This window comes from Dermochelys coriacea, chromosome 8 (genome assembly GCF_009764565.3).
Source record: "Dermochelys coriacea isolate rDerCor1 chromosome 8, rDerCor1.pri.v4, whole genome shotgun sequence".
NCBI classification, from domain to species: domain Eukaryota; kingdom Metazoa; phylum Chordata; order Testudines; family Dermochelyidae; genus Dermochelys; species Dermochelys coriacea.
The window spans coordinates 35,073,152-35,098,105 of NC_050075.1; the positions used below are offsets into that span (position 1 = coordinate 35,073,152).

Sequence of the window (24,954 nt, forward strand, 5' to 3'; positions counted from 1 at the left end):
AGCCAATGCCAGGTGCCCCAGAGGGAATGAACAGAACAGGTAATCAAGTGATCCATCCCACCACCCAGTCCCAGCTTCTGGCAAACAGAGGCTAAGAACACCATCCCTGCCCATCCTGCCTAACAGCCATTGACGGACCTATCCTCCTCAAATTTATCTAGTTCTTTTTTGAACCCTGTTATAGTCTTGGCCTTTACAACATCCTCTGGCAAGAAGTTCCACAGGTTGACTGTGCATTGTGTGAAAAAATACTTCCTTTTGTTTGTTTTAAACCAGCTGCCTATTAATTTCATTTGATGACCTCTAGTTCTCATATTATGAGAAAGAGTAAACAACACTTCCTTATTTATTTTCTCCACACCAGTCATGATTTTATAGACCCCTATCATATCCCCTCTGGGTCGTCTTTTTCCCCAAACTGAAAAGTCCAATCTTATTAATCTCTCTTCATATGGAAGCCATTCCATACCCCGAATCATTTTTGTTGCCCTTTTCTGAACCTTTCCCAATTCCAACATATATTTTTGAAATGGAACAAACATCTGCACAGTTTTCAAGATGTGGGCGCACCATGAATTTATATAGAGGCAATATGATTATTATCTATCCCTTTCCTAATGATTCCCAACGTTCTGGTCACTTTTTGACTGCCGCTGCACATTGAATCGATGTTTTCAGAGAACGATCCACAATGACTCCAAGATCTCGTTCTTGAGTGGTAACAGCTAATTTAGACCCCATCATTTTATACATATAGGTGGGATTGTTTTCCAATGTGCATTATGCTGCATTTATCAACACTGAATTTCATCTGCTATTTTGTTGACCAGTCACCCAGTTTTGTGAGATGCTTTTGAAGCTCTTCATAGTCTGCTTGGGACTTAACTATCTTGAGTAGTTTTGTATCATCTTCAGTTTTGTAATGGATGTCACTTCCCTGTCTACCCCTTTTTCCAGATCATTTATGAATATGTTGAATAGGACTGGACCCAGTACTGATCCCTGGGGGAAACCAATATTTACCTTACTCCATTCTGAAAACTGACCATTTATTTCTATCCTTCGTTTCCCATCTTTTAACCAGTTACCGATCCACGAGAGGACCTTCCCTCTTATCCCATGACAGATTACTTTGCTTAAGAACCTTTGGTGAGAGACCTCGTCAAAGGCTTTAAAGATTTCTAGTAGATTGGTGAGATATGATTTCCCTTAAAAAAAACATGTTGACTCTTCCCCAACAAATTATGTTCATCTATATGTCTGACAATTTTGTTCTTTACTATGGTTTCAACCAGTTTGCCCTGTACTGAAGTCAGGCTCACCAGCCTGTAATTGCCGGAATCACTTCTGGAGCCCTTTTTAAAAACTGGTGTCACATTAGCTATCCTCCAGTCATCTGGTACAGAAGCTGATTTAAATGATAGGTTACAAACCACAGTTAGTAGTTCTGCAATTTCACATTCGAGTTCCCTCAGAACTCTTGGGTGAATACCATTTGCTCCCAGTGACTTATTATTGTTTAATTTATCAATGTGCTCCAAAACCACCTCTAAATGACAGCTCAATCTGCAACAGTTCTTCAGATTTGTCACCTAAAAAGAATGGCTCCATTTTCACTGAATTTCAATTATTTTTTTAATGAAAACTTCACACTAATATTTTGTTATGAAACACAATTCGCTAAGAGGTACATGTTATATCTGTATTAGCAGAATAAGTTGTTAGTATGTCCTCTTCTCCCCTCCCACACCCCGTCCAGCCAAACCAAGACATAAGACCTTATTTTTGTACTCTCAAACCATGCTCAATTAGCAAATTCTTTTCTATCCACTCATGAGAATTAATTTTCAAATATTGGATAATTATAGACATAGAATTGCTGAAGATGCAATGGGCAGAGAAGCCACTAGTAAGAAGCTAGAGCTATGCATCAATCACTAAGAATCCAGAGGCAATAGTAAACATCCACTGGGGGCGGTGTTTCACTCTGTCTACGACAACATAGATGACCCACTTACAAATGGAATTTGCCAAATGCATCCAAGGAAGCCAACAAAGTAACTTCCTATTTTGGCCTGGGCAAAGGCACTATGTTGAAGTTTCTGTGAGCTGGATACTCCCTGCGTCTGCTGGGCAACATCAGTGCACCAAAGTCTGATGTCACTGAACAGGCAACCAAATTCATGGCTGCATGCTATGAATAATCAAAACTATGCCACCACGTGTAAAACCTGGAAGAAATCACAGGCAGCAAAAATTGGCAAAAGTACCACATCAACACCAAAGCTCAGCACCTTATCACTAACAATTGAAGCATTTATAGAATGTAAAATGAGCACATCGTCAGTTGTGTGTGTGGAAAGGTGCTCTGGATCCAGATACATCACCATTTAATCCACTGCAATATGGATGGATACATGATGTTTTTTAAAAAACAACAGCAGTACTTGTGGCACCTTAGAGACTAACAAATTTATTAGAGCATAAGCTTTCGTGAGCTACAGCTCACTTCATCGGATGCATTTGGTGGAAAAAACAGAGGAGAGATTTATATATACACACACAGAGAACATGAAACAATGGGTTTATCATACACACTGTAAGGAGAGTAATCACTTAAGATAAGCCATCACAAGCAGCAGGGGGGGGAAGGAGGAAAACCTTTCATGGTGACAAGCAAGGTAGGCTAATTCCAGCAGTTAACAAGAATATCAGAGGAACAGTGGGGGGTGGGGTGGGGGGGAGAAATAACATGGGGAAATAGTTTTACTTTGTGTAATGACTCATCCATTCCCAGTCTCTATTCAAGTCTAAGTTAAATTGTATCCAGTTTGCAAATTAATTCCAATTCAGCAGTTTCTCGTTGGAGTCTGTTTCTGAAGCTTTTTTGTTGAAGGATAGCCACTCTTAGGTCTGTAATCGAGTGACCAGAGAGATGACGTGTTCTCCAACTGGTTTTTGAATGTTATAATTCTTGACGTCTGATTTGTGTCCATTCATTCTTTTACGTAGAGACTGTCCAGTTTGGCCAATGTACATGGCAGAGGGGCATTGCTGGCACATGATGGCATATATCACATTGGTAGATGCGCAGGTGAACGAGCCTCTGATTGTGTGGCTGATGTGATTAGGCCCTATGATGGTATCCCCTGAATAGATATGTGGACAGAGTTGACAAAGGATAGGTTCCTGGGTTAGTGGTTCTGTTGTGTGGTGTGTGGTTCCTGGTGAGTATTTGCTTCAGATTGGAGGGCTGTCTGTAAGCAAGGACTGGTCTGTCTCCCAACATCTGTGCGAGTGATGGGTCGTCCTTCAGGATAGGTTGTAGATCCTTGATGATGCGTTGGAGAGGTTTTAGTTGGGGGCTGAAGGTGATGGCTAGTGGCGTTCTGTTGTTTTCTTTGTTGGGCCTGTCCTGTAGTAGGTGACTTCTGGGTACTCTTCTGGCTCTGTCAATCTGTTTCTTCACTTCAGCAGGTGGGTATTGTAGTTGTAGGAATGCATGATAGAGATCTTGTACGTGTTTGCCTCTGTCTGAGGGGTTGGAGCAAATGCGGTTATATCGTAGAGCTTGGCTGTAGACAATGGATCGTGTGGTATGATCTGGATGAAAGCTAGAGGCATGTAGGTAGGAATAGCGGTCAGTAGGTTTCCGATATAGGGTGGTGTTTATGTGACCATCGCTTATTAGCACCGTAGTGTCCAGGAAGTGGATCTCTTGTGTGGACTGGTCCAGGCTGAGGTTGATGGTGGGATGGAAATTGTTGAAATCATGGTGGAATTCCTCAAGGGCTTCTTTTCCATGGGTCCAGATCATGAAGATGTCATCAATGTAGCGCAAGTAGAGTAGGGGCATTAGGGGACGAGAGCTGAGGAAGCGTTGTTCTAAGTCAGCCATAAAAATGTTGGCATACTGTGGGGCCACGCGGGTACCCATCGCAGTGCCGCTGATTTGAAGGTATACATTGTCACCAAATGTGAAATAGTTATGGGTGAGGACAAAGTCACAAAGTTCAGCCACCAGGTTAGCCGTGACAGTATCGGGGATACTGTTCCTGACGGCTTGTAGCCCATCTTTGTGTGGAATGTTGGTGTAGAGGGCTTCTACATCCATAGTGGCTAGGATGGTGTTTTTAGGAAGATCACCAATGGAATGTAGTTTCCTCAGGAAGTCAGTGGTGTCTCGAAGATAGCTGGGAGTGCTGGTAACGAAGGGCCTGACGCAGGAGTCTACATAGCCAGACAATCCTGCTGTCAGGGTGCCAATGCCTGAGATGATGGGGCGTCCAGGATTTCCAGGTTTATGGATCTTGGGTAGCAGATAGAATACCCCAGGTCGGAGTTCTAGGGGTGTGTCTGTGCGGATTTGTTCTTGTGCTTTTTCAGGGAGTTTCTTGAGCAAATGCTGTAGTTTCTTTTGGTAACTCTCAGTGGGATCAGAGGGTAATGGCTTGTAGAAAGTGGTGTTGGAGAGCTGCCTAGTAGCCTCTTGTTCATACTCCGACCTATTCATGATGACGACAGCACCTCCTTTGTCAGCCTTTTTGATTATGATGTCAGAGTTGTTTCTGAGGCTGTGGATGGCACTGTGTTCTGCATGGCTGAGGTTATGGGGTAAGCGATGCTGCTTTTCCACAATTTCAGCTCGTGCACGTCGGCGGAAGCACTCTATGTAGAAATCCAGGCTGCTGTTTCGACCTTCAGGAGGAGTCCACCCAGAATCCTTCTTTTTGTAGTGTTGGCAGAAAGGTCTCTGTGGGTTAATATGTTGGTCAGAGGTGTGTTGGAAATATTCCTTGAGTCTGAGACGTCGAAAATAGGATTCTAGGTCACCACAGAACTGTATCATGTTCGTGGGGGGTGGAGGGGCAAAAGGAGAGGCCCCGAGATAGGACAGATTCTTCTGCTGGGCTAAGAGTATAGTTGGATAGATTAACAATATTGCTGGGTGGGTTACGGGAACCATTGTTGTGGCCCCTTGATGACAAAAGCTTCAAAAACAGACTCCAACGAGAGACTGCTGAATTGGAATTAATTTGCAAACTGGATACAATTAACTTAGGCTTGAATAGAGACTGGGAATGGATGAGTCATTACACAAAGTAAAACTATTTCCCCATGGTATTTCTCCCTCCCACCCCACCCCCCACTGTTCCTCTGATATTCTTGTTAACTGCTGGAATTAGCCTACCTTGCTTGTCACCATGAAAGGTTTTCCTCCTTTCCACCCCCTGCTGCTGGTGATGGCTTATCTTAAGTGATCACTCTCCTTACAGTGTGTATGATAAACCCATTGTTTCATGTTCTCTGTGTGTGTGTGTGTGTGTGTATATAAATCTCTCCTCTGTTTTTTCCACCAAATGCATCCGATGAAGTGAGCTGTAGCTCACGAAAGCTTATGCTCCAATAAATTTGTTAGTCTCTAAGGTGCCACAAGTACTGCTTTTCTTTTTGCGAATACAGACTAACACGGCTGCTACTCTGAAACCTGTCATGATAGTTTTTGGAAACAGAGACTTGGAACTTGCTCCTCCAGACATTCTGAAGTAATCAAGTGGTCTTGTGAGAATAAAGTACCCTATACATTTATGAGATGTGGATGTAGTAGTGTCAAACTGCTATGTGCCTTATTTTGAGCTGCAAAGGAGTTGTGCATGTTGCAACAGACTGATCAAATCAGCTTTAGCATTTGCAAAGGAAAACTATGATGACAAATGACTGTCCTGATATGACCATACTGTCACTCAATTGTAGCGTGAATAAGCAAGATCACTTAGTAACCCATTATAATGATACCAGAATTAAGTATTTGGTTAAAAAAAGTGTTATAATTTTGTTGAATATTTTTCGAATGAAAAGAAGAGTGGTGGTCACTATATCGAATTAAAACTGCTATACCACAACCCCCTCCTCCTGTACCTCTATTATTCATTGATTGATATGGCAAATGTTAAAGACATAAATTTCACATATTGGAACTCTTATGCCTTGATTTTGTATGCCTCAAATCATACAAACTCTTACTGACTAGGGCAGGGGAGGAGGAGGGAGAGAAGAGAGATATGAAAGGGTGATATTTCAAAAACACTCAGTAGCGAGGGTGGCTGCCGAACTATATGGGTTGTTTTAATCGAGATGTAGTAGCACATGCCTTCATCCTCGCTCTCCCCACCTCCATACAAAAGAGAAGGGAAGATGTGGGCTATGTGCAGAAGTCCACAGACCGCACTTGGAACAGTCCTGTCTGGGCTGCTTGCATTCACAAAGCAGCTTCTGCTATAGAAAAATCAAAGTAAGCAAGCATGTCACCGAGGACTGATTGGGCGCACAGAAAACTGCATAGCTTTATATCGTTTACTTAGCACAACAGAGTGAACACCACTTTTACAAACAATACTCCTGCATCAAAGAGCTTACAATTTAAGTTAGACGGTTCCAACACTGTTTAGCTATTTGAGTTTTTATATAGCCACCATCATCAACATGTCGTGAGTGACTCACAGCAGATAGGAAAGTGTCATCATCCTCATTTTACAGATGGAGACCTGAGGCACGCAGAGTTTATGTATTTTAGGATTTTATACTGCAGCTCATCACACAACAAGTCTGTAGCAGAACCAGAAACAGAACCCATATTTCACAAGACCCCATCTAGTACCTCAGCCACAAGGCCATTCTTCCCCTCTTATCTTTGCACCCGTGATAAAAGGATTAGGCACGAGACCAGGAACAGTCTGCATTAGAGAGATCACCACCAACTCGAGGTTAAGAGAAAAAGGGGAGCTTGGGAAAGGAATGACTGAAGTTGCTTGGTGCATGAAACAAGAGAGCCTGTTCCAAACAAAGAAGGTGGCATGAACAGAAGCAGTCACAATTTAAAAAGAGACAAAGAGTATATAACTTAAGGAGAGATGACTGGATAGAGCCCCAGGCATTAGGGGTCATATGGGAAAATGAAACCAGAGATAACAGACAGTGGCCATAACTCTAAAATGCATCCGAAGAAGTGAGCTGTAGCTCACGAAAGCTTATGCTCTAATAAATTTGTTAGTCTCTAAGGTGCCACAAGTACTCCTTTTCTTTTTGCCAATACAGACTAACACGGCTGCTACTATGAAACATAACTCTGACTGTCACCCTTCCAAACATTAAACATTTGCAGTCACCCTGGAGACCATTTGGATTTTCATACCCTCTATAATTAGCCCGAAGCACTCTCCTGTTGGCCTACCACAACAGATTATGGTAATTCTACAGACAGATTTTCTTCTGAAAACGTGTAGCAGGTTTTTTTGTTTGTTTGTTTTTTGTTTTTTTAAATACTGTACCTGCAAATGAAGCATGTCAGAGAATCATAGAATATCATGGTTGGAAGGGAACTCAGGAGGTCATCTAGTTCAACCACCTGCTCAAAGCAGGGCCAACCCCAACTAAATCATCCCAGCCAGGGCTTTGTCAAGCCTTACCTTAAAAATCATCTAGTATAAATGAGGTTTTTTTAAAAAATTCAGTTTTCTTCCATTGTTCATGCAAATCTGCGATGATCTGACCAGATGGATACAGCTATTTCCTCGATTGCCCACATCAGGTTTTGTGAAAACTATTCAATGAAGTGAGCTGTACCTCACAAAAGCTTATGCTCAAATAAATTGGATAATCTCTAAGGTGCCACAAGTACTCCTTTTCTTGTAACATACACTTGTTTAACTATGTATTTCATCCATTCCGATTGCCAGTGCTAACATACATATTTCAGACACTTGCATCATCATGTTTTACGGTTAGGTTTGGGTCAATAAGAAGCCACATATTCAGATGGATCATTATTTCAGCTAAAGTAATTACAAAGTCTTAGAGAACTTAACATGCCCTACTTAGTGGCACAGGCAAGATCCACATTTGACTAGTACAATACAAAATCCATTAACAGAACCTAGTGCTGTCTCACTTCAATCAAATTAGCCTGAATGATATGCCCTAGCACAGAATTCTTATGCCAAAGCAGAAGCATTTAATCCTTTTGTAACCATACCCTGGGGATCAGGAGGAGGTCACAAGAAAGTTGAAGTGGGACCCTAAGGCCTAAGTGCACTCTTGTCTACTACCATCTCATTTTGTTTAAAAATCTTTGATATCTGGTGAGAATAGGATTGGCCCATTTGGCCAACTAAACATATTCAAAGCCATAAAGACTGATGTCTAAATATTGGCTCATATGGGGTATTTTATATCCCCAATGAATCATTCTTTCCAATCAAGTCACAGGGAATCAAAAACTTTCAGAAAATGTCTTTGAAAACTGTTCACTACATGAATGCATTTTTTCAGATGCAAGCTTTCACCTGTGTAAAACCTCTGGTATGCACAAATCAGATAGCTACTGACCCTTTTTCTGAATGCACAAAAAAAAAAAAAAAAATCAGACAAGTACACAAGAATCAGATAGCTACCTACCCAGAGGGCAGGCTGCCCCTTTGAAAATATAAATATAAATATAAACAAGGCATCATCAACTCCCTCACTGAACGGACAATGGTTTCATTTCTTACAAACAAAGCAACAGGCTCACATAAGCTTTCTCCACCTTTCCCCTGCAGTTTAAACAACATCAACAATCACAGATTTTTTTTAAAACCTGCAATAGACATTAAAGGGATTGAGAAAAGCATTCTGGAGTAACTGTAGGTACCAATATGGGCTTCCACAAGTATGAAATTAACTAGTTCCTATCACACATTCCATGATCCATGTAGTATAGTCAGAGAGTGCCGATTTCTATTCATGCCGGACAGGATTCTGTGATGTGGGACTTTAAACATGAATAGGGGAAGACTGCTGCTGAGTCTGCCAGCAAGTTGCTAGACCCTAAAGTAAACTCAACCAATCAGTGGAGATCCCCGTCTGGCTGCTGTGGTCTGCTTTCACAGTAGAAAGTCAAAAGGGACCCTACTAGTCTGTAGGCAGCCACTTTACCACATAAGCAAAACAGTCTTCCTTTGGCCAGCCACTAGGAGCTATGCAAAATTCCTCTCAAATGGTGCTAGAATTTGGATACAAGTCTGTAGGACCAAGATACTGTTCGGCCTATTTAGATATCACATTGGCCTTTTTGCGTTGTGAATACAAACTTACACCTTCTCCCCTACTTAAACTAGCAGCATTTTCTCCTTTAAAGAAATGGCTTCAGCTTGAGACAGCACGTTTTTAAGTAAGAAGTTTCACAAAAAGACCCAGACATACATTGTATGAATGCACAAGCATATGAACAGAGTCCCAGACAGCAGCCACGAAAATCTCTGCAAGAGAGATTTCTCTAGCAAACTGTGGAAGCTGCTTTGGATATAGCTCAATGTGATCCAAGGACTTCAGCTACTGTGGCACTCCCAAGGTCATAACAAGCTCTGCATACAATTTTCTCTGCTTAGCCTCTGTGCAGAAAGACAGCTCTCTCTCTCACCCCTGAATTTATCCACATAAGCCACAGATAGTTTTTGAGATGCATGGACAGGCTTGCTTTCATCTAAGTAAAGAAATAAAAAACAACATCTGGACCATAACAAATGAACAATTTTTTTTTTTTTTACTTTAAGCTGTACTATGTATGTATATATGTATACATACATACTAAGGAATGACAATAAAAACAACTACCATTTGAAAGCATGGAAATGAACAGTTAAAGAAAGGAAAATATACATTGAGCTATCACACTTTTCTTCAATAAATGCACATTTTAACTGCTATGTCACTTTGAAGTATTTACATGAACCAAATATACTAGGGCTGTCGATTAATTGCAGTTAACTCACACGATTAACTCAGAAAAAATGAACTACGATTAAAAAATTTAATCACAATTAATTGCACTGTTAAACAGAATATCAACTGAAATGTATTAAATATTTTTGGATTTTTTTTTACATTTTCAAATATATTGATTTCTATTATAACAGAATACAAAGTGTACAGTGCTCACTTTATATTATTTTTATTACAAATATTTACACTGTAAAAATGATAAGCAAAAGAAACAGTTTTTCAATTCACCTCATACAAGTACTGTAGAGCAATCTCTATTGTGAAAGTGTAACTTACAAATGTAGATTTTTTTTTTGTTACATAACTGCACTCAAAAACTATGTAAAATTTCAGAGCCTACAAGTCCACTCAGTCTTACTTGTTTAGCCAATCACTAAGAAACAAGTTTGTTTACATTTACGGGAGATACTGCTGCATGCTTCTTATTTACGTCACAGAGTTTGGACGGCATTTCAGATTCTTAAACTTTGGGTTGAGTCCTGGAGCTATTTTTAGAAATCTCACATTGGTACCCTCTGTGTTTTGTCAAAACTGCAGTGACAGTGTCCGTAAATCAAACAACATTTGCTAGGTCATCATCAGAGACTGCTATAACATGAAGTATATGGCAGAATATGGGTAAAACAGCTGGGGACATAACTCTCTGCTCAAGGAGTTCAGTCACAAATTTAATTAATGCATTATTTTTTAAACAAACATTATCCGCATGGATTCATATCCTCTGGAATGGTGGTTGAAGCATGAAGGGACATATGAATCTTTAGCGCACCTGGCACATAAATATTTTGCGACGCCAGTTACAACAGTGCCATGCAAACTCCTGTTCTCACTTTCAGGTGACACTGTAAACAACAAGTGGGGAGCATTATCTCCTGCCAGCGTAACCAAATTTGTTTGTATGAGCGATTGGCTGAAGTAGGACTGAGTGGACTTGTAGGCTCTAAAGTTTTAGATTGGGGTTTTTTTGTACATAATAATTCAACATTTGTAAGTTCAACTTTCATGATAAAGAGATTGCACTACAGTACTTGTATTAGGTGAATTGAAATATACTATTTCTTTTGTTTTTTAAAGTGCAAATATTTGTTTTCAAAAATAAATAGAAAGTGAGCACTGTACACTTCATATTCTGTGTTGTAACTGAAATCAATATATTTGAAAATGTAGAAAACATCCAAAAATCTTTAAATAATGGTATTCTATTATTGTTTAATCATGATTAATGTTTTTAATTGCTTCACAGCCCTAAAATATATATATTTGAAGAATTTTAGTACTAGAAACATTAGACTCTAGTTTCAGTCTGAATGAAAATTTTTAAAATGCCCAAAAAAAAGGAAGTGATGCAAATATTAAGGATCTTGTTCTACCTATTAGGAAACCTACTGAACAGACTAGAAGCCTAAAAGGAACACACACACACACACACACACAAAACGCACCAGCTGTAGAATCACAGAATCTGCAAACAGTTCTCTATGAGAAGACTCCCCTAAAAAATCACCCATCACTCAAGTGCAGCTCCCCTCTGGAAAGTACACTGAAAATAACATCGCCTTGCGCTGTAGAGAAATCTATACAATGCAAACTCAAATTTGCCCCCCTCCCTCAATGTGGAGGAAGATATGTACAACTTCTTCCCCCTCCCCCATTAGAAATTGCACAAACTGGGTTTAACAAACAAAAACAAGTTTAACAACTATAAAAGGAAGATTTTAAGTGATTATAAGGGATAGCAAACAGAACAAGGCTGATTACTAAGCAAATGAAAAAAATACACATACCAAGGCTTAAGATCTTAGAGACTGGTTTCAAGAAGCAATTTCTCACCCTAAATGTTGTATTAGGCAAGTTACAGAGTTTCTGTAGCTTAGAGTTCCAGGTATTTCTATTTACAGACTAGACTCCTCCGTCTCAGTCTCGACTCAGCCCTTGCCTTTTCTATAGCTCAGTTCCTTTGTCTCTTCAGATATTTTCAGCAGTCTTTTTTCTTGGACAGAAGGGCAATTGAGAAGAGTCCTGTTTTCCTTACTCCCCAGCCTTGCACGGAATTTACGTAAGGCAGGAAGCCTTTGTTTCCAGTGGAAAAGCACCAGCAGTGTCCAAGGTGGCACTTTTTACCAGGTGACATTATCACCTTACTTTGCAGCGTCAAAGCAGCCATGAAACCAGATTTATTTGCAATGTCCACAGGAAGGGATCCACATCTTCGAAGACTCATTGTCTTTTTCCTAATGGCCCATTAAGACTGATTGCTTATTGTCTGGTGGGCGTCTCCAAGTATAACCACAGTTGTAATTATTACATAGTCAATATTCCTAACTCCAGATACATGCATACAAATTGGATAATCACAATCAGTAAATTATAACCTTTCCAATGATAACTTACATGAGCCATCTTGCAAAAAAATCTTAATTATGCCAAATTCATATCCCAAGCATATTTCTATAAATATGGAGCATCACGTCACAATCCCCTCTTATTTTACCTTCACAGCACCGTATTCACTAGGCAGCTCTTTCTCATTCTAACCGTAGCAAATGTGAAAGCTGCTGATCAATACTGTGAGTGGCTTATAAGCCTTCATTTCCAAACATCAATATGAATTTATCACACTCAACATATCAGGCTGAAGGAAACAAGTGGTTAAAGGACTGAAATAATAAAAACTGATAATTCTTCTGACGTGGAATGTAAACGTAGTCCAGAGTTGTTAAGTAGCAGGAGAGAAAGGATCTGTGGTCATTCCTAAAAGGTACACAAAATCAGTTTCTTCAGATTACCCAAGATCTCCGAAGTATGAAACTTTGCCTCTGAAGTAAAAGAGAAGACAATTGATGAGTTTGGTGATCTTGCAAGTGAGACCATTTCTACGCCATCAATATCATAAAAACACAACCACAATGACATAGTCATTGTTTCAGGCCTTCTAACCAGCTCTTCAGTATCAGCTTCATTCAACAGTTGCCTCTGTCTCTGATACTCCAGAACCGGTAAAAAAAAGAAAATCGATCTGTGATTATGCCAATGAAAGGTAAAGACTTGCACATGATGAAAGTCACAGCCTTTTTTTATGCTAACATCATCATCTTCAAAGTAGCATAAAGTGATCCATTTCTTTAAATGACTGAAGCTCTTCACCTCAGATATACTCCTCATGACAGTTTTAAACTCACAGATCCACTAGTAGATGTTGAAAGTGAATACAGAAAGGAAAAATGAAAGGAAGACCTGAAAGAATTAACATTGACGTTAACAGAATAATGTTAGCTGAATCTGAGAAATGAGTAAATAAAGACAATAAGCATCCATACAGGGAAATGCGTACCTACTTATCACAGAATTTGGTGGCCAGGTTGCTGAAGACAGCATCCAAGAACGCAGACAGAAGTATGGCAAGGATATTGTCACCATTTGCTCAGAAAACAAAAATAAAAAAAAGTGAAAAGATCAGAGATCTCATATGCACGTCTCTTAAACTTCTAATTTATGGGTGTCCAGCACACTAAACTTAATTGAGGAAGAAACAATGCCTAGCAGAGTGCTAATCTATTTTACTGGGATTTCAAAAACTTTTCTGCAGCCATTATCAGCCTCATAATTTGTTGACAGAAATGGAAGACTGATGCTCCAGTTTCCCAATGACACTTGATGGAACAAAACTCTCAGGATAACCGTCTCTACATTTACATTCAGCTACCCGAAGCACACTGAAGTTTGCAGTCAGCACAAGAAGGACTTGTATAAAATGTGTGCTGTATTTTGATCAAACAAGGGACTGACTCTACAGAGAGAGGTACTAAATTTACAAAAAGCAACTGCAGAAAGTTTGAGGGATTTAACAGATTACAGCCTGATGACACTGCCACAGAGTCTCAGCAGAAATCCAGTTTGATCTAATTAGCAACAATGAACTGGATGGAATCACAAGGACAAAATTGAAAAACAATTCAGAGAAACACTGGTATCTTTCAATTATTTAGTCAACATGACTGACCCCAAGTACTAGAGTCACAGGCTGAGATCAGCACAGAAGACAATGAAATGCTAATATGGCTTATGAAACAATCCCAAATCCCTTTCTCCCCTAGTATTTAAAACTAAAGATCCAGATTTCTAATCTAAGTGTTTCTTTGTCAAGGACATTGTGTCACAGTTTATATAATCAAAATGATGGAAGACTGGAAGTAAATTCACAGAGAACAGGACAGCACAATGCACAACTCTGACCATTCTTAAAAGACTGCATTCCTGTTTAGCCATTTTAGCATCAATTGAGCATGTCTTTAGCAAGGTTAAAACTCAACAGTAGGGAAGGTGCTGGAAAAGCAAATAAATTGGTAAAATGGAATTAGAATCTAAGGGCTGACACAAAGAGCAATGTGGCTAGTCAGACTGACAACTTGACTATGTGTTCCGTTTTACTTGCAGAAGTGCAAACTTCATTTGAGACAAGGTGTGTATTTTTTAAGTTTGAGGAATAAATATGCTTAAAGTGGTCACACAGTGCATATTAAGTGTTTCATTTCAGAAAAATGTTAGGGATAGAGGAGGTGTTGGGGATGGATGTTAATGGATCTTTTCAGGTTGGGGAAGTCACAGTAACCCTAATGCTTTTTATAAGGTTCAACACCAAATGCACACACTCATCTGCAAAGTGAACTCGAAGAGCAATCACTGCTTAAGCCATTTACAAATATATCCTGAAATTCCTTCCTTAAGACATGCAGTGAATGCTGATGAGCTCCCCACTTTAATAAACTCTTTACTGTGTTTGCATAATTTGAAGCTGCTAAAAAATAAAGCACAATAAAATGCCCAAGCAATGAGGAAGTCACTTCTAAACAAAAACAGCAATGACATTTATAACAACTGCAAATATATACATATTTTACTTCAACAAAAAGGTGGTGATCTGCCAGTTCGAATACTGAATAGGCACACAACAAGATTTCCATACATAATGGTGCAAAAACTGAATATAAATATATATCGCAGCTTTGTGAAGTTTAAGGGCTTTTTGAAGACACATTTATGTTATAGAAAGATTTACATATGGGAAAATTGTTCAGCTATAGCAGCCTGAAACTTCAAGAGCATCCGAAAGACAAATGGATCCCATAACTATTTTTTTGACAATAATATTGAGTACTGATGCAGCTCTTAAAATTAAAAAACCCTATAAAATTAATTAATACTTACTACACCCTTGTGAGGTGGGAAAGCATTTTCCCAATGTACATGTGGGGAAACCGAGGCAGGGAGAGGGTAAATAAATCAAAGACTACATTGGGAGCTATCCTATGCAGTGAGATCTATCCTAGGGAGATCATGGAAAGTAGCTGCTCTCACTTTGGACTATTCTGCACTTGTGAGAGGAATGAAGAATAGATTTCAGAACTGGATTCCTCACCACATACTAAAAGGTGGAAATTTTATGCAGCAGCGCCCATCATACTATAGGGGGGGATCTCTAAGTACTGTCCAGCTGGCAAACATGACCTAACAGACACCTTCTTTCCCCTGTAACACCATGACAAGGATGAAGCTGATCAACAGCAATTTTCTATTAAGAACATAAGAACGGCCATACTCTGTCAGACCAAAGGTCCATCTAGCCTATTGTCCTGTCTTCCAACAGGGGCTAATGCCAGGTGCTCCAGGAGAGATTAGATTCCTGAAATAATAAGCAGGAGGATCTTTACATGAGGAAGTCCACTTTTCATTTTCTTGATCATAAAGCATTTAAAAACTCTGAAATATGATATACTTTCAAAAGGTGAACTGTAGGGCAGAAACACAGATTCTAGCCACAGTCACAGAGATTATAGCCAGGCTGTGAAGGGCATCCAGCACAAAAAGAGAATCATTTAAATTTTTTAAAAAATACTTATATTCTCTGTAGGAGTCCACTGACTATTGCAGATTTGCTAGCTATGTCCCATAAGTCTTTGGGCACCTACTGATTCTACTGTTGCCTCTGTGCAATGGCCAAGAATCTTACATTCTGGGACAATGCCAGCAACCCAGAAGAGCCAAACTAAATATCGGGATAATCTTTTAAAAGTTGGATATTAAAGTCAGGTACATTAAGCCAGAATTAAGAAGCACACTTTCGAGAAATATGTAACTTTTAGATTTAAAGGAACAAAACTAGACTTGAAACACCTAAGGATTAGAAAGCTTTCCTCTTTTAAAAACTGCACAATATTACATTTATTACTCTTAATAGCAAGTTTGCCATCCAACGATATTTAATCAACGCACATGAGACCACAGCAGACCAGAACAGCATGTGCCAACAAACATATAAAATCTGTCTTTTGATAGGCATAGAGAAAAAGAAAGTGCTTCTGAGCTAGTAATGGAGGCACATCATCTGCCATTTGACTGACAGAAAGCTCAGTTAGTTCTAAAGTCCTGGAGGTGCACTAGCAGAAGTTCTTGAGACTGACAATGACCACACAACACCAGATTGTGGTAGTCTTGTTTCCTTTCACTAAAGCAGAAAGCTGTTCTTCCCACACCAGACACATCTTTGTTTAACCACCAAAAAATGCAGTTGGATTTGATGGTTATTTTTAGTTTCTATGATGTTTCTGTCAGTGGTGTCAGATATAGTTTCAAAGGGACACAATAATTCACCATCAATGTGTTACCTGGACGGACTGTTTGCCACTGATATGTTGGGTAAAACACTTCTAAGTCTTCAGGATCAAGATCATCCTCTGCTACTGACTCTTTGCCATTTTCTTCTTTTAAGTCACTGTCTTCTATTTTTGTGAGGGCAAACTCCTGTTGGATACATGAGATACAGCTCATTAGTAACTGCACCTGAGTTACGTAGCGTCAGCAGAGAATACATTCCTCAGGTTACAAAATTTCCCCCTCTCTAGCAAGTGCGTTTGTTTTTTGACACTTCAGATTCTTTCTACATGGATTTAAAAATAGATTAAAGATTATACCAGCATAACTGTTACGACATTTATGTTGAACAAAGCAGTGCATCTTATTTCCTATTCTAGTGCAAGTTGAAAGCTTCAAGCAAGAGTTAACAGAGCCAGATCTATATTATAGCCCAGGGAGGTAGCACTGCCTATTAGGAAGGTTGTGTGACACTTCCCATCATAAAGACGCTGTTTTCAGCAGCTTATAACTTTCCCAAACTAACTGTTCAGCTGAAAGTTTCCATGCTGTGTTTCTGCCTCAGACTGAATGTTTTTGGAAAATTTCAGCCAAAACCATATGGTCATTTCCAAGACCAAGGCTAAGGAAAAGTATGTTGTTTTGCCCATGTTAAAATTCTGGCAACCTTTTCTTTGAGAAGTTTCTAGGGCCCCCATGCTTTGGAGCAGGGACTTGACATTTGGCAAAGGGGTGCCATTTGAGTCAAGAATGTGCCTTTGACTGTCCCTTTGAAAGTCCACCCATAATTGGCCAAGTTATAATCCCTTGGAGAGAAAAAAAAATCAGTTTACATATGCTCAGTAGAGACTTGTTAGAGCTCTACATTTAAAATTCCCTGACTATGCCATCCACACTGAGCATTCTCCACTCTGGTGCTGAGCAGGACTTGCCCTGCAATTGTAACTCTGGGTTGCTATGTGCAAGGACCTGGACCAGGAGTCTCTTTCCTATGCTCCCAATGCCCCCACCCCACCCCACCCCACCCCACCCGCCGCTGGACCCAAACAGTGTGGGGAAGGGAGCTGCCCGATTTGAATGCAGATCAGAAAAGAGCCAGATCCGGGAGGGGAGGGAGTAGATTTGGTCAGGCAGCCAGGGAGGAGCAGGAGAGTGGGATTGGTGAGGCAGGGAGCAGAGACTGGGACTGGATGGGGAAGAAGACTAAAACTGGGAATGGGGTAGAAGGTGACTGGGGCTGGGACAGGGATTCCAGAGAGGTGAGATTACAACTTTCTGGACAAAGAGGTTGGGACTGGAATGAGAAGCCTGAGGATTGGAAGTTCAGATTAGGCTCAGACTGGCTAGGTGAAAAGAATGAGACTTGGATGAGGACCTGGGGTGGGTAATGGGACAGGGACAAGCTTGGAGGGAATTGGCAGAAGAGTCTATGTCCACTAGAACACACTCCTCTGCAGAGCATGTAATGGAACTCAAAATTCCCATGTCCAAACTTTCCTCTGCTGTCACCAAATACCTGTGAAATCAACTGGCAAAGTAACTCATCCTCCTTTAGTCCTCATCCACATATAAGATGACAGTCTACTACAGCTATTCATCATCATTGTAATCACAAGCAGCACAGTTCTGTGCAGTGGATCTAAAGGTTCCAACCCAAGGTTCCGACCACGTAGGTATCAATATGATGCTACATGATGGAATTTGTTTCTTCATTTTGCTTTTTCAAAAAACCTATGAATTCACACAAACTTAAAAGAACCTTTTAATAAGGTTGCAATATCAAGCACTCAGAAGTTAGGCCATGTCAGAATTATGGTTGTCTACACCTTACAAAATGGGAAATGTCAGACTTAAGATTGAGTGCTTGACTTTGCAACCTTATTGTTCTTTTAACATGGGGCTGGAGGGTGGGCGCACAGCTATGCATGTGTATTTATATTCTTTGGGATATTCATAGGGAAGGATCATTTTTGTTACGAAATGGATTACATTAAAAGGAATGGCTACTTTGTAACAATGCAGAGACAGTTTCAGTTTTAGAACCTCTCATCCTTTTTGCATCTTTTTTTAAGATGGCTTTTATTTGTAGCATTTACATTAAATTAAGAGCTAAGTAGTTATACCTTGATTAAACAATAAGGTGGTGATCTGATCACTGTCTACAGATATCTGAAGTGTGTGAATACCCAGACTAATGGATGACAAGCAGGAAAAGTTTCCAATCAATGAGATCTATTAGTGTGTGGAACAGTCTCCCAAGGAAAGTAGTGGAAGCCCCATTACTTCAGTCATTTAAAACTGCACTGGACAAAAAACAATTAAGAGTATGCTATAAGTAACAATCTTGAACTAGGAGGAGATGAGACAGTGAATCAGATGTGACCAAACAGGTCTTTTCATCTTAGATTTCATAGGAATTGTCATAATGGACCAGACCAGTGCTACATCTAATCTAGTAACCTGTGTCTGTCAGTGGTCACTTCCAGACACTTCAGAGGAAGGTACAAAAATCTACCTGCCTGTAAAGAAAGTTTCTTCCTAATCCCTCTCAAACAGTTTGGCTCATTGCCCAAAACAAGAGGCTTTATAGTTGTTATTCTTCTAATCAATATTTTAACCCCCCCCCCCCAAAATTAAGTAGCTAAAAGACAGTTACCTTTTCCTTAACTGCTGTTCTTTGAGATGTGTTGTTCATGTCTATTCCACATTAGGTGCGCATGCTTGCCATGTGCACCGGTGCCAGAAGTTTTTTACCTAGCAGTACCTGGGGGGAGGGGGAGGGCCCAGCAACCCCTGGAGTGGCACCTCCATGGCACGGTATAAGGGGAACTGTGTGCTCCCACCACCCTCAGTTCCTTCTTGCCAGACAACTCTGTCAGAGGAGAAGGAGGGCGGGATGTGGAATGGACATGAGCAATATGTCTTGAAGAACACCAGTTACAAAAAAGGTAACTGTCTTTTCTTCTTCGAGTGATTACTCATGCGTATTCCACAGTAGGGGAGTCCATATCTGTTGGAGATAGGTAAGATTTCACAAATTCTCAGGACTGAGTACAGCCTTGCCGAATCCGGCGTCATCCCTGGTTTGGAAGACAATTGCATAGTGCAAGGTGAACGTGTGAACCAAAGACCACGTGGCAGCCCTACAAATGTCCTGGATGGGGACGTGGGCCAAGAAGGCAGCCGAAGAGACTTGTGCTTGAGTCGAGTGCGCCTTCACAATTGGTGGCAGGGGGATAGCCGCCAGATCATAACAGATACGGATGCTCAAAGTGACCCAGTTGGAGAGCTGCTGAGTGAAGATCAACCGACCACTCATGTGCTCAGCCAAGGCGATGAACAGTTGCGAAGACTTTCTGAATGGCCTGGTCCGCTCGAGGTAGAAAGCCAGAGCCCAATCGCACATCAAGCATGTGGAGACGGCGCTTCTCACTGGACACATGAAGCTTGGGGCAGAGGACCGGTAGAAAAATGTCCTGAACCATGTGATAGGTGGAGACCACCTTCAGGAGGAATGCAGGGTGCAGGTGGTGCTGGAACTTGTCCATATGGAAAACCATGTATGGGGGCTCGGAGGTCAGGGCCCTGAGCTCCGAGACCCACCTAGCTGACGTGATTGCAACCAGGCCACCTTCCAAGAGAGGTGTGGGACCAGGAGCATGGGACTAGCGGCTCAACCAGGGGCCACGTGAGACGTCTTAGATTTAGACACCAGGTTTAGATCCCACTGTGGGACCAGGGGCTGAGCATACAGGAAGGGACGATCCAACTCCTTGAGGAAACGGTCAGTCATAGCACGGGAGAATACAGTGTGACCCTGAACGGGCGAACAAAAGGCCGACATGGCCGCCAGGTGCACCTTGACTGAGGAGAGCGCCAGACCCTGGGCTCTAAGGTGGAGAAGGTAGTCCAGGATAAGCTGGATCGGGGTGGCCACTGGGGAAACACCCCACTCATTCGCCCATCTGGAGAACTGGGACCACTTTGCCAAGTAGGCGCAGCACATGGAGGGCCACCTGCTTTCTAGGAGGATGCGTTGAACCCCTTCTGAGCAAGTCCTTTCCTCCCTACCTAACCATTGAGAAGCCACACTGAGGTGGAGACCCACTAGCTTGGGATGGAGGAGGTGGCCCCGGTCCTGGGAGAGCAGGTCCGGGTGGAACGGCAACGGCCAAGCAACCGCCAAGTCCGTGAGGGTCCCGTACTAATATTGCCTGGGCCATGTCGGGGAAATCAGAAGGACCCAGGCCTTGTCCATCTTTATTTTTTTCAGGACCTTGCTGATCAGTAGGAAAGGGAGAAAGGCATAGAGAAACTGGCCTGACCAGGACAGGAGGAAGGCATCAGAGATAGCGCCCGGTCCCAGTCCCCCGCTGGAGCAGAACCGGGGACAGCACTGGTTCTGTCGAGTCATGAACAGGTCCACCTGGGGAGTACCCCACACTTGGAAAAGCCTATGAGCCACTTCCGGGTGGACAGACCACTCGTGCTGAGAGGAGAAGTCCCTGCTCAAGCGATCCGCCCACGAATTCTGGGCGCCCAGTAGATAGAAAGCCTGTAGGCAGATGATGTGGGCTATACAGAAATCCCACTGCCGGAGGGCTTTGCAGCAGAGGATTGGGCCCCGCCTTACCTGTTGATATAGAACATCAAGGCTGTGTTGACCGCGAGGACCATGACCACTCTGCCCTCCAGGTGCGAGTGGAAGGCCACGCACGCCAGCCGTACTGCCCTGAGCTCCTTGACATTTACTTGTAGGGTCAGATCCTGAGCTGATCAGAGACCTTGGGTCTGAACGTTCCCCACTTGGGTTCCCCAACCAAGGTCTGACGCATCAGACACCAGTTCCAGTGACAGGGCCCTGTCCCTGAACGGGACTCCTTGGAGCATGTTGCTTGGGGTGGACCACCACCGTAGGGAGGCGATCACCAAGTCAAGTACAGTGAGGACTTTGTCCATCCTGTCCCTGCCCTGGGAGAACTCCAAGGCCAAACAGAGCTGGAGGGGCCTCATCCTGAGTCTGGCGTGACAGACCACGTATGTGCACACCAACACGTGACCCAAGAGCTGGAGGTACGCTCTGGCTGTTGTCACCGGGAACCTTGTGACTGTGTCGAGCCCCTTCAGGGTCTCAAACCTGTCCGTGGGAGGGAGACTCTGGCTGACGAGGCATCCAGGAGCACCCCAATAAACTATGCATTGAACCGGGACTAACTTGGACTTGGTGTTGTTTACCAACAGGCCCAAAGCGGTGCACGTGGACAGGAGAAGCGTCACGGGATCCCTCACCTGCAACCGGGAGCTGCCCTTGACCAGCCAATCGTCCAGATAGGGAAAGATCTGGACACACACACACCCACCCACCCCCCCCCATTGCCTTTGGTAGGCTGGCACCACCGACATACATTTTGTAAATACCCTGGGGACAGTGGACAGGCCAAACAGGACGACCGTAAATTGGTAGTGATTCTGCCCCACCACAAAACGGAGGAAGCGTCTGTGCCCCTCAAATATATGAATGTGGAAGTATGCGTCCTGCAGATCGAGAGCAGTGTACCAGTCCCCGGGATCCAGGGAGGGGATGATGGAGGCCAGTGAGACCATGCGGAACTTGAGCTTCACTATGTACTGGTTCAGACCTCGCAGGTCCAGGATGGGCCTGAGCTCCCCATTTGGCCTTCGGGATAAGGAAATAGTGGGAGTAGTACCCCTTGCCTTTGAACTCCCCAGGCACCACTTCCACCGCTCCTAGGCCCAGGAGCCGCCCCACCTCCTGCTCGACCAGAGCTTCGTGCGAGGGGTTCCCCAGGAGGGACAGGAGCAGGGGATGGTTGGGCAGGGAGGAAGTAAATTGGAGGGTGTAGCCCTGGAAGATGGTGTTGAGGACCCATCGATCAGAGGTCAGCTGCGACCACTCCGGGAGGAAAGCACACAATTGACTGGAGAAGGGAGGCTTTAGTGAGGGTGGATCCCTGATGAGAACTGGCAGGGTACCCCCTCAAAACCCCTCTTCCCCGCCTGCTTGCCCTTGGAGGGCCCAGGGTGGGTGGCAGGCCAAGACTGCTTCTGAGGGCGCCTCTTGTAGTCCCACAACTTCGAATAGGTGGCCTCATATTTCGTGTGAGTGGCCTGAGGGGGAGTCTGCTGCGGCTTGAATTTAGATTTAGCCGGAGCCAGAACATAGAGACCCAGAGTCTGGAGGGTCGTGTGGGAGTATTTCATGCCATGCAGCCTTGTATCAGTTTGTTCCTCAAATAGAGCTTTGCCGTCAAACGGGAGATCCTGCATGGAGGTCTGCGCCTCACTTAACAGCCCAGAGAGCAAGAGCCACGACACCCTTCTCATGGACACTGCGAAGGCCATGGACCACGCGGCCATGTCGGCCCTATCTGAAGCTGCCTGCAAGGGTACAGCCATTGTACCCTCTTACACCAGCGCTTTGAACTCCTTCCTATTGCGCTCCTGGAGGGAGTCCTCAAACTTGGCAGGGAGCCCTACAGATTGAACTCATACCTGCCCAGGAGAGCCTGGTGGTTTCCCACTAGTAACAAAGCTCGAGGACGAATAAATTTCTCTTCCAAAAGAGTCCAGCCTCCATGAACCTTTATTTTTCGGGGTAGGGGCTGTCTGGCTCTGCCATTCCCTGTGGTTGACAGACTTAACCACCAGGGAGTTGGGCGCCGGGTGGGTGTATAAGTGTCCCTTGGCGGGTAGAAAGTACTTGCATTCTGCCCTCTTGGAGATGGGGGCCAACAAAGCCGGTGTTTGCCAAAGGGCATTTGAAATTTTTGCCACCACTTCATGGAGAGGCAAGGCTACCCTGCCCGATGCCAAAGAGGACAGCACATTAAACAGAGAGTCCGAGGGCTCCTCCACCTCCTCTGCCTGGAGGTGGAGACTTGATGCCACCCTTTTTAAGGGTTCTTGATGGGCCCTGAAGTCCTCCTGTGGGATGGAGGGGGGCTGGGCCATAATCACCTTATCCAGGAAGGGCAAGGAGACTGGTGCAGTACTCTGGGTGTCCGCTGGCACCGGAGGGTCCACCACCTGGTCGGTCTCCGGGAACACTGCAGAGGATTGACTCCTTCCTCGAAGGTCTGGAGAGCGAGACCAATGGTGCTTCTGAGGCTCCGGCCACTGAGCAAGCCCCACTGGGGGCTGCATGAGGGACCACAGCGCCCACTGGTACCACTGGGCTGGCCACGGGTCCCGTTGCCACTGCACCTGCTGGGGCACCGGCGGAGCCGGTTGTTCGACCTGGCTGGCCTGGCCCAGCCCATTGATGGACGACTACAAATGGAGGCTGGGCTGATGTACCACCTACTGCTGTCCCTGGACCTGGAAGAGCGGCAGTGCCAGAAGCAACGCTGACCATGGGACTGCGATCCCGATGTGGAGGACCAGTACCGTCAGTAATGGCTGCTCTGCGATCGACTCAGACGGATGGACTCGCAACTGCGAGACGCCGGCAATCGACACCCGGGGCTGCGGAGGCGATGCCTTGGCGGGGTCTTGGAGCTGGATTCCAAGCAGGAACAGCGTCGATGACCATGCCGTGACCGGCTGCGATAATCCCTCCGAGACGAGGACATATGGCGACATCTGCCTCAGTCCCATCAGTATTCACTTCTTGAGGTGGAGTGGAGCCAAGAGTCTCGGTCGAACGGAACCCAACCAGACAGCCTGTTGGGAGTCTAAGGCAATCCACGTGGACTTTGCCCTCAACGGTCGCTGGGTGGTAAACAGGGTCGGGAACGTTTCCTCGACTGAGACTGATACTGAGCCAGGGGCGACTGTGGAGATCCCAGTGGTGGCTTGCCTCTGGAGCGTGGAGCCAACATCGGCGGTGCTCCTGGTACCAGCATGGACATAACATCCTGGGCCGCCTGCAGGGCCTCCGGCATGGAGAGCATCTGGACATCCTGGAAGGCCTGCTCCGAACGTGCCGGGCTACTCCGCTCAACTTGAGTTGGAGGCCTAGAGGCCGGTGGGGATTGACGACTGCCCAAGATGGGTCTAGTCTCTGTCCTGGGTTTACTTTGGTGCTGCTGCAAAGGTGGTGTCTTTCAAGCCTTCTTGGCGTGCCCTGTGGATGGGGAGCCGTGCCGATTGTTCGATGGTGCCAGAGGGTCACCACATACCGACACCGTGGTGCCTGGTGTTGACTCGGAGCGGGACACTGGAGTCAGCACCGACTCCATCAGAATAGCCCGGAACCTAATGTCCCTTTCCCTCTTGGTCCGAGGCTTAAAAAACTGGCAAGTTTTGCAATGATCGCTGATATGGGCTTCTCCCAAACAGCGGAGATAGTCCACATGCAGGTCACTCCTTGGCATAGATCGCCTCTGAGTGTCACATGACTTAAAACTCAGGGCATGGGGCATGCCCCAGCCTGGGCACTCTAACTAAACAGCTTAAAAAAAAAAAAAAAAAAAAAAAACAACTAACTAACAGGTACTAATACTGAACCAACAAGAAGTTCTGGGG

At 43.7% G+C, this 24,954-nt stretch overlaps 1 protein-coding gene across 8 annotated transcripts in view; it reads right to left on the reverse strand.

The window, feature by feature from the left end:
- Positions 1 to 24,954, reverse strand: part of SIL1 (SIL1 nucleotide exchange factor) — a 232,445-nt gene that overhangs the window by 148,692 nt on the left and 58,799 nt on the right. For all 8 annotated transcript variants that reach the window (XM_038413758.2, XM_043520328.1, XM_043520327.1 and 5 more), the window contains one exon: positions 16,482 to 16,617. In XM_038413758.2, coding sequence (XP_038269686.1) covers positions 16,482 to 16,617 — 136 coding nt within the window. The remainder of the gene's footprint in view (positions 1 to 16,481; positions 16,618 to 24,954) is intronic.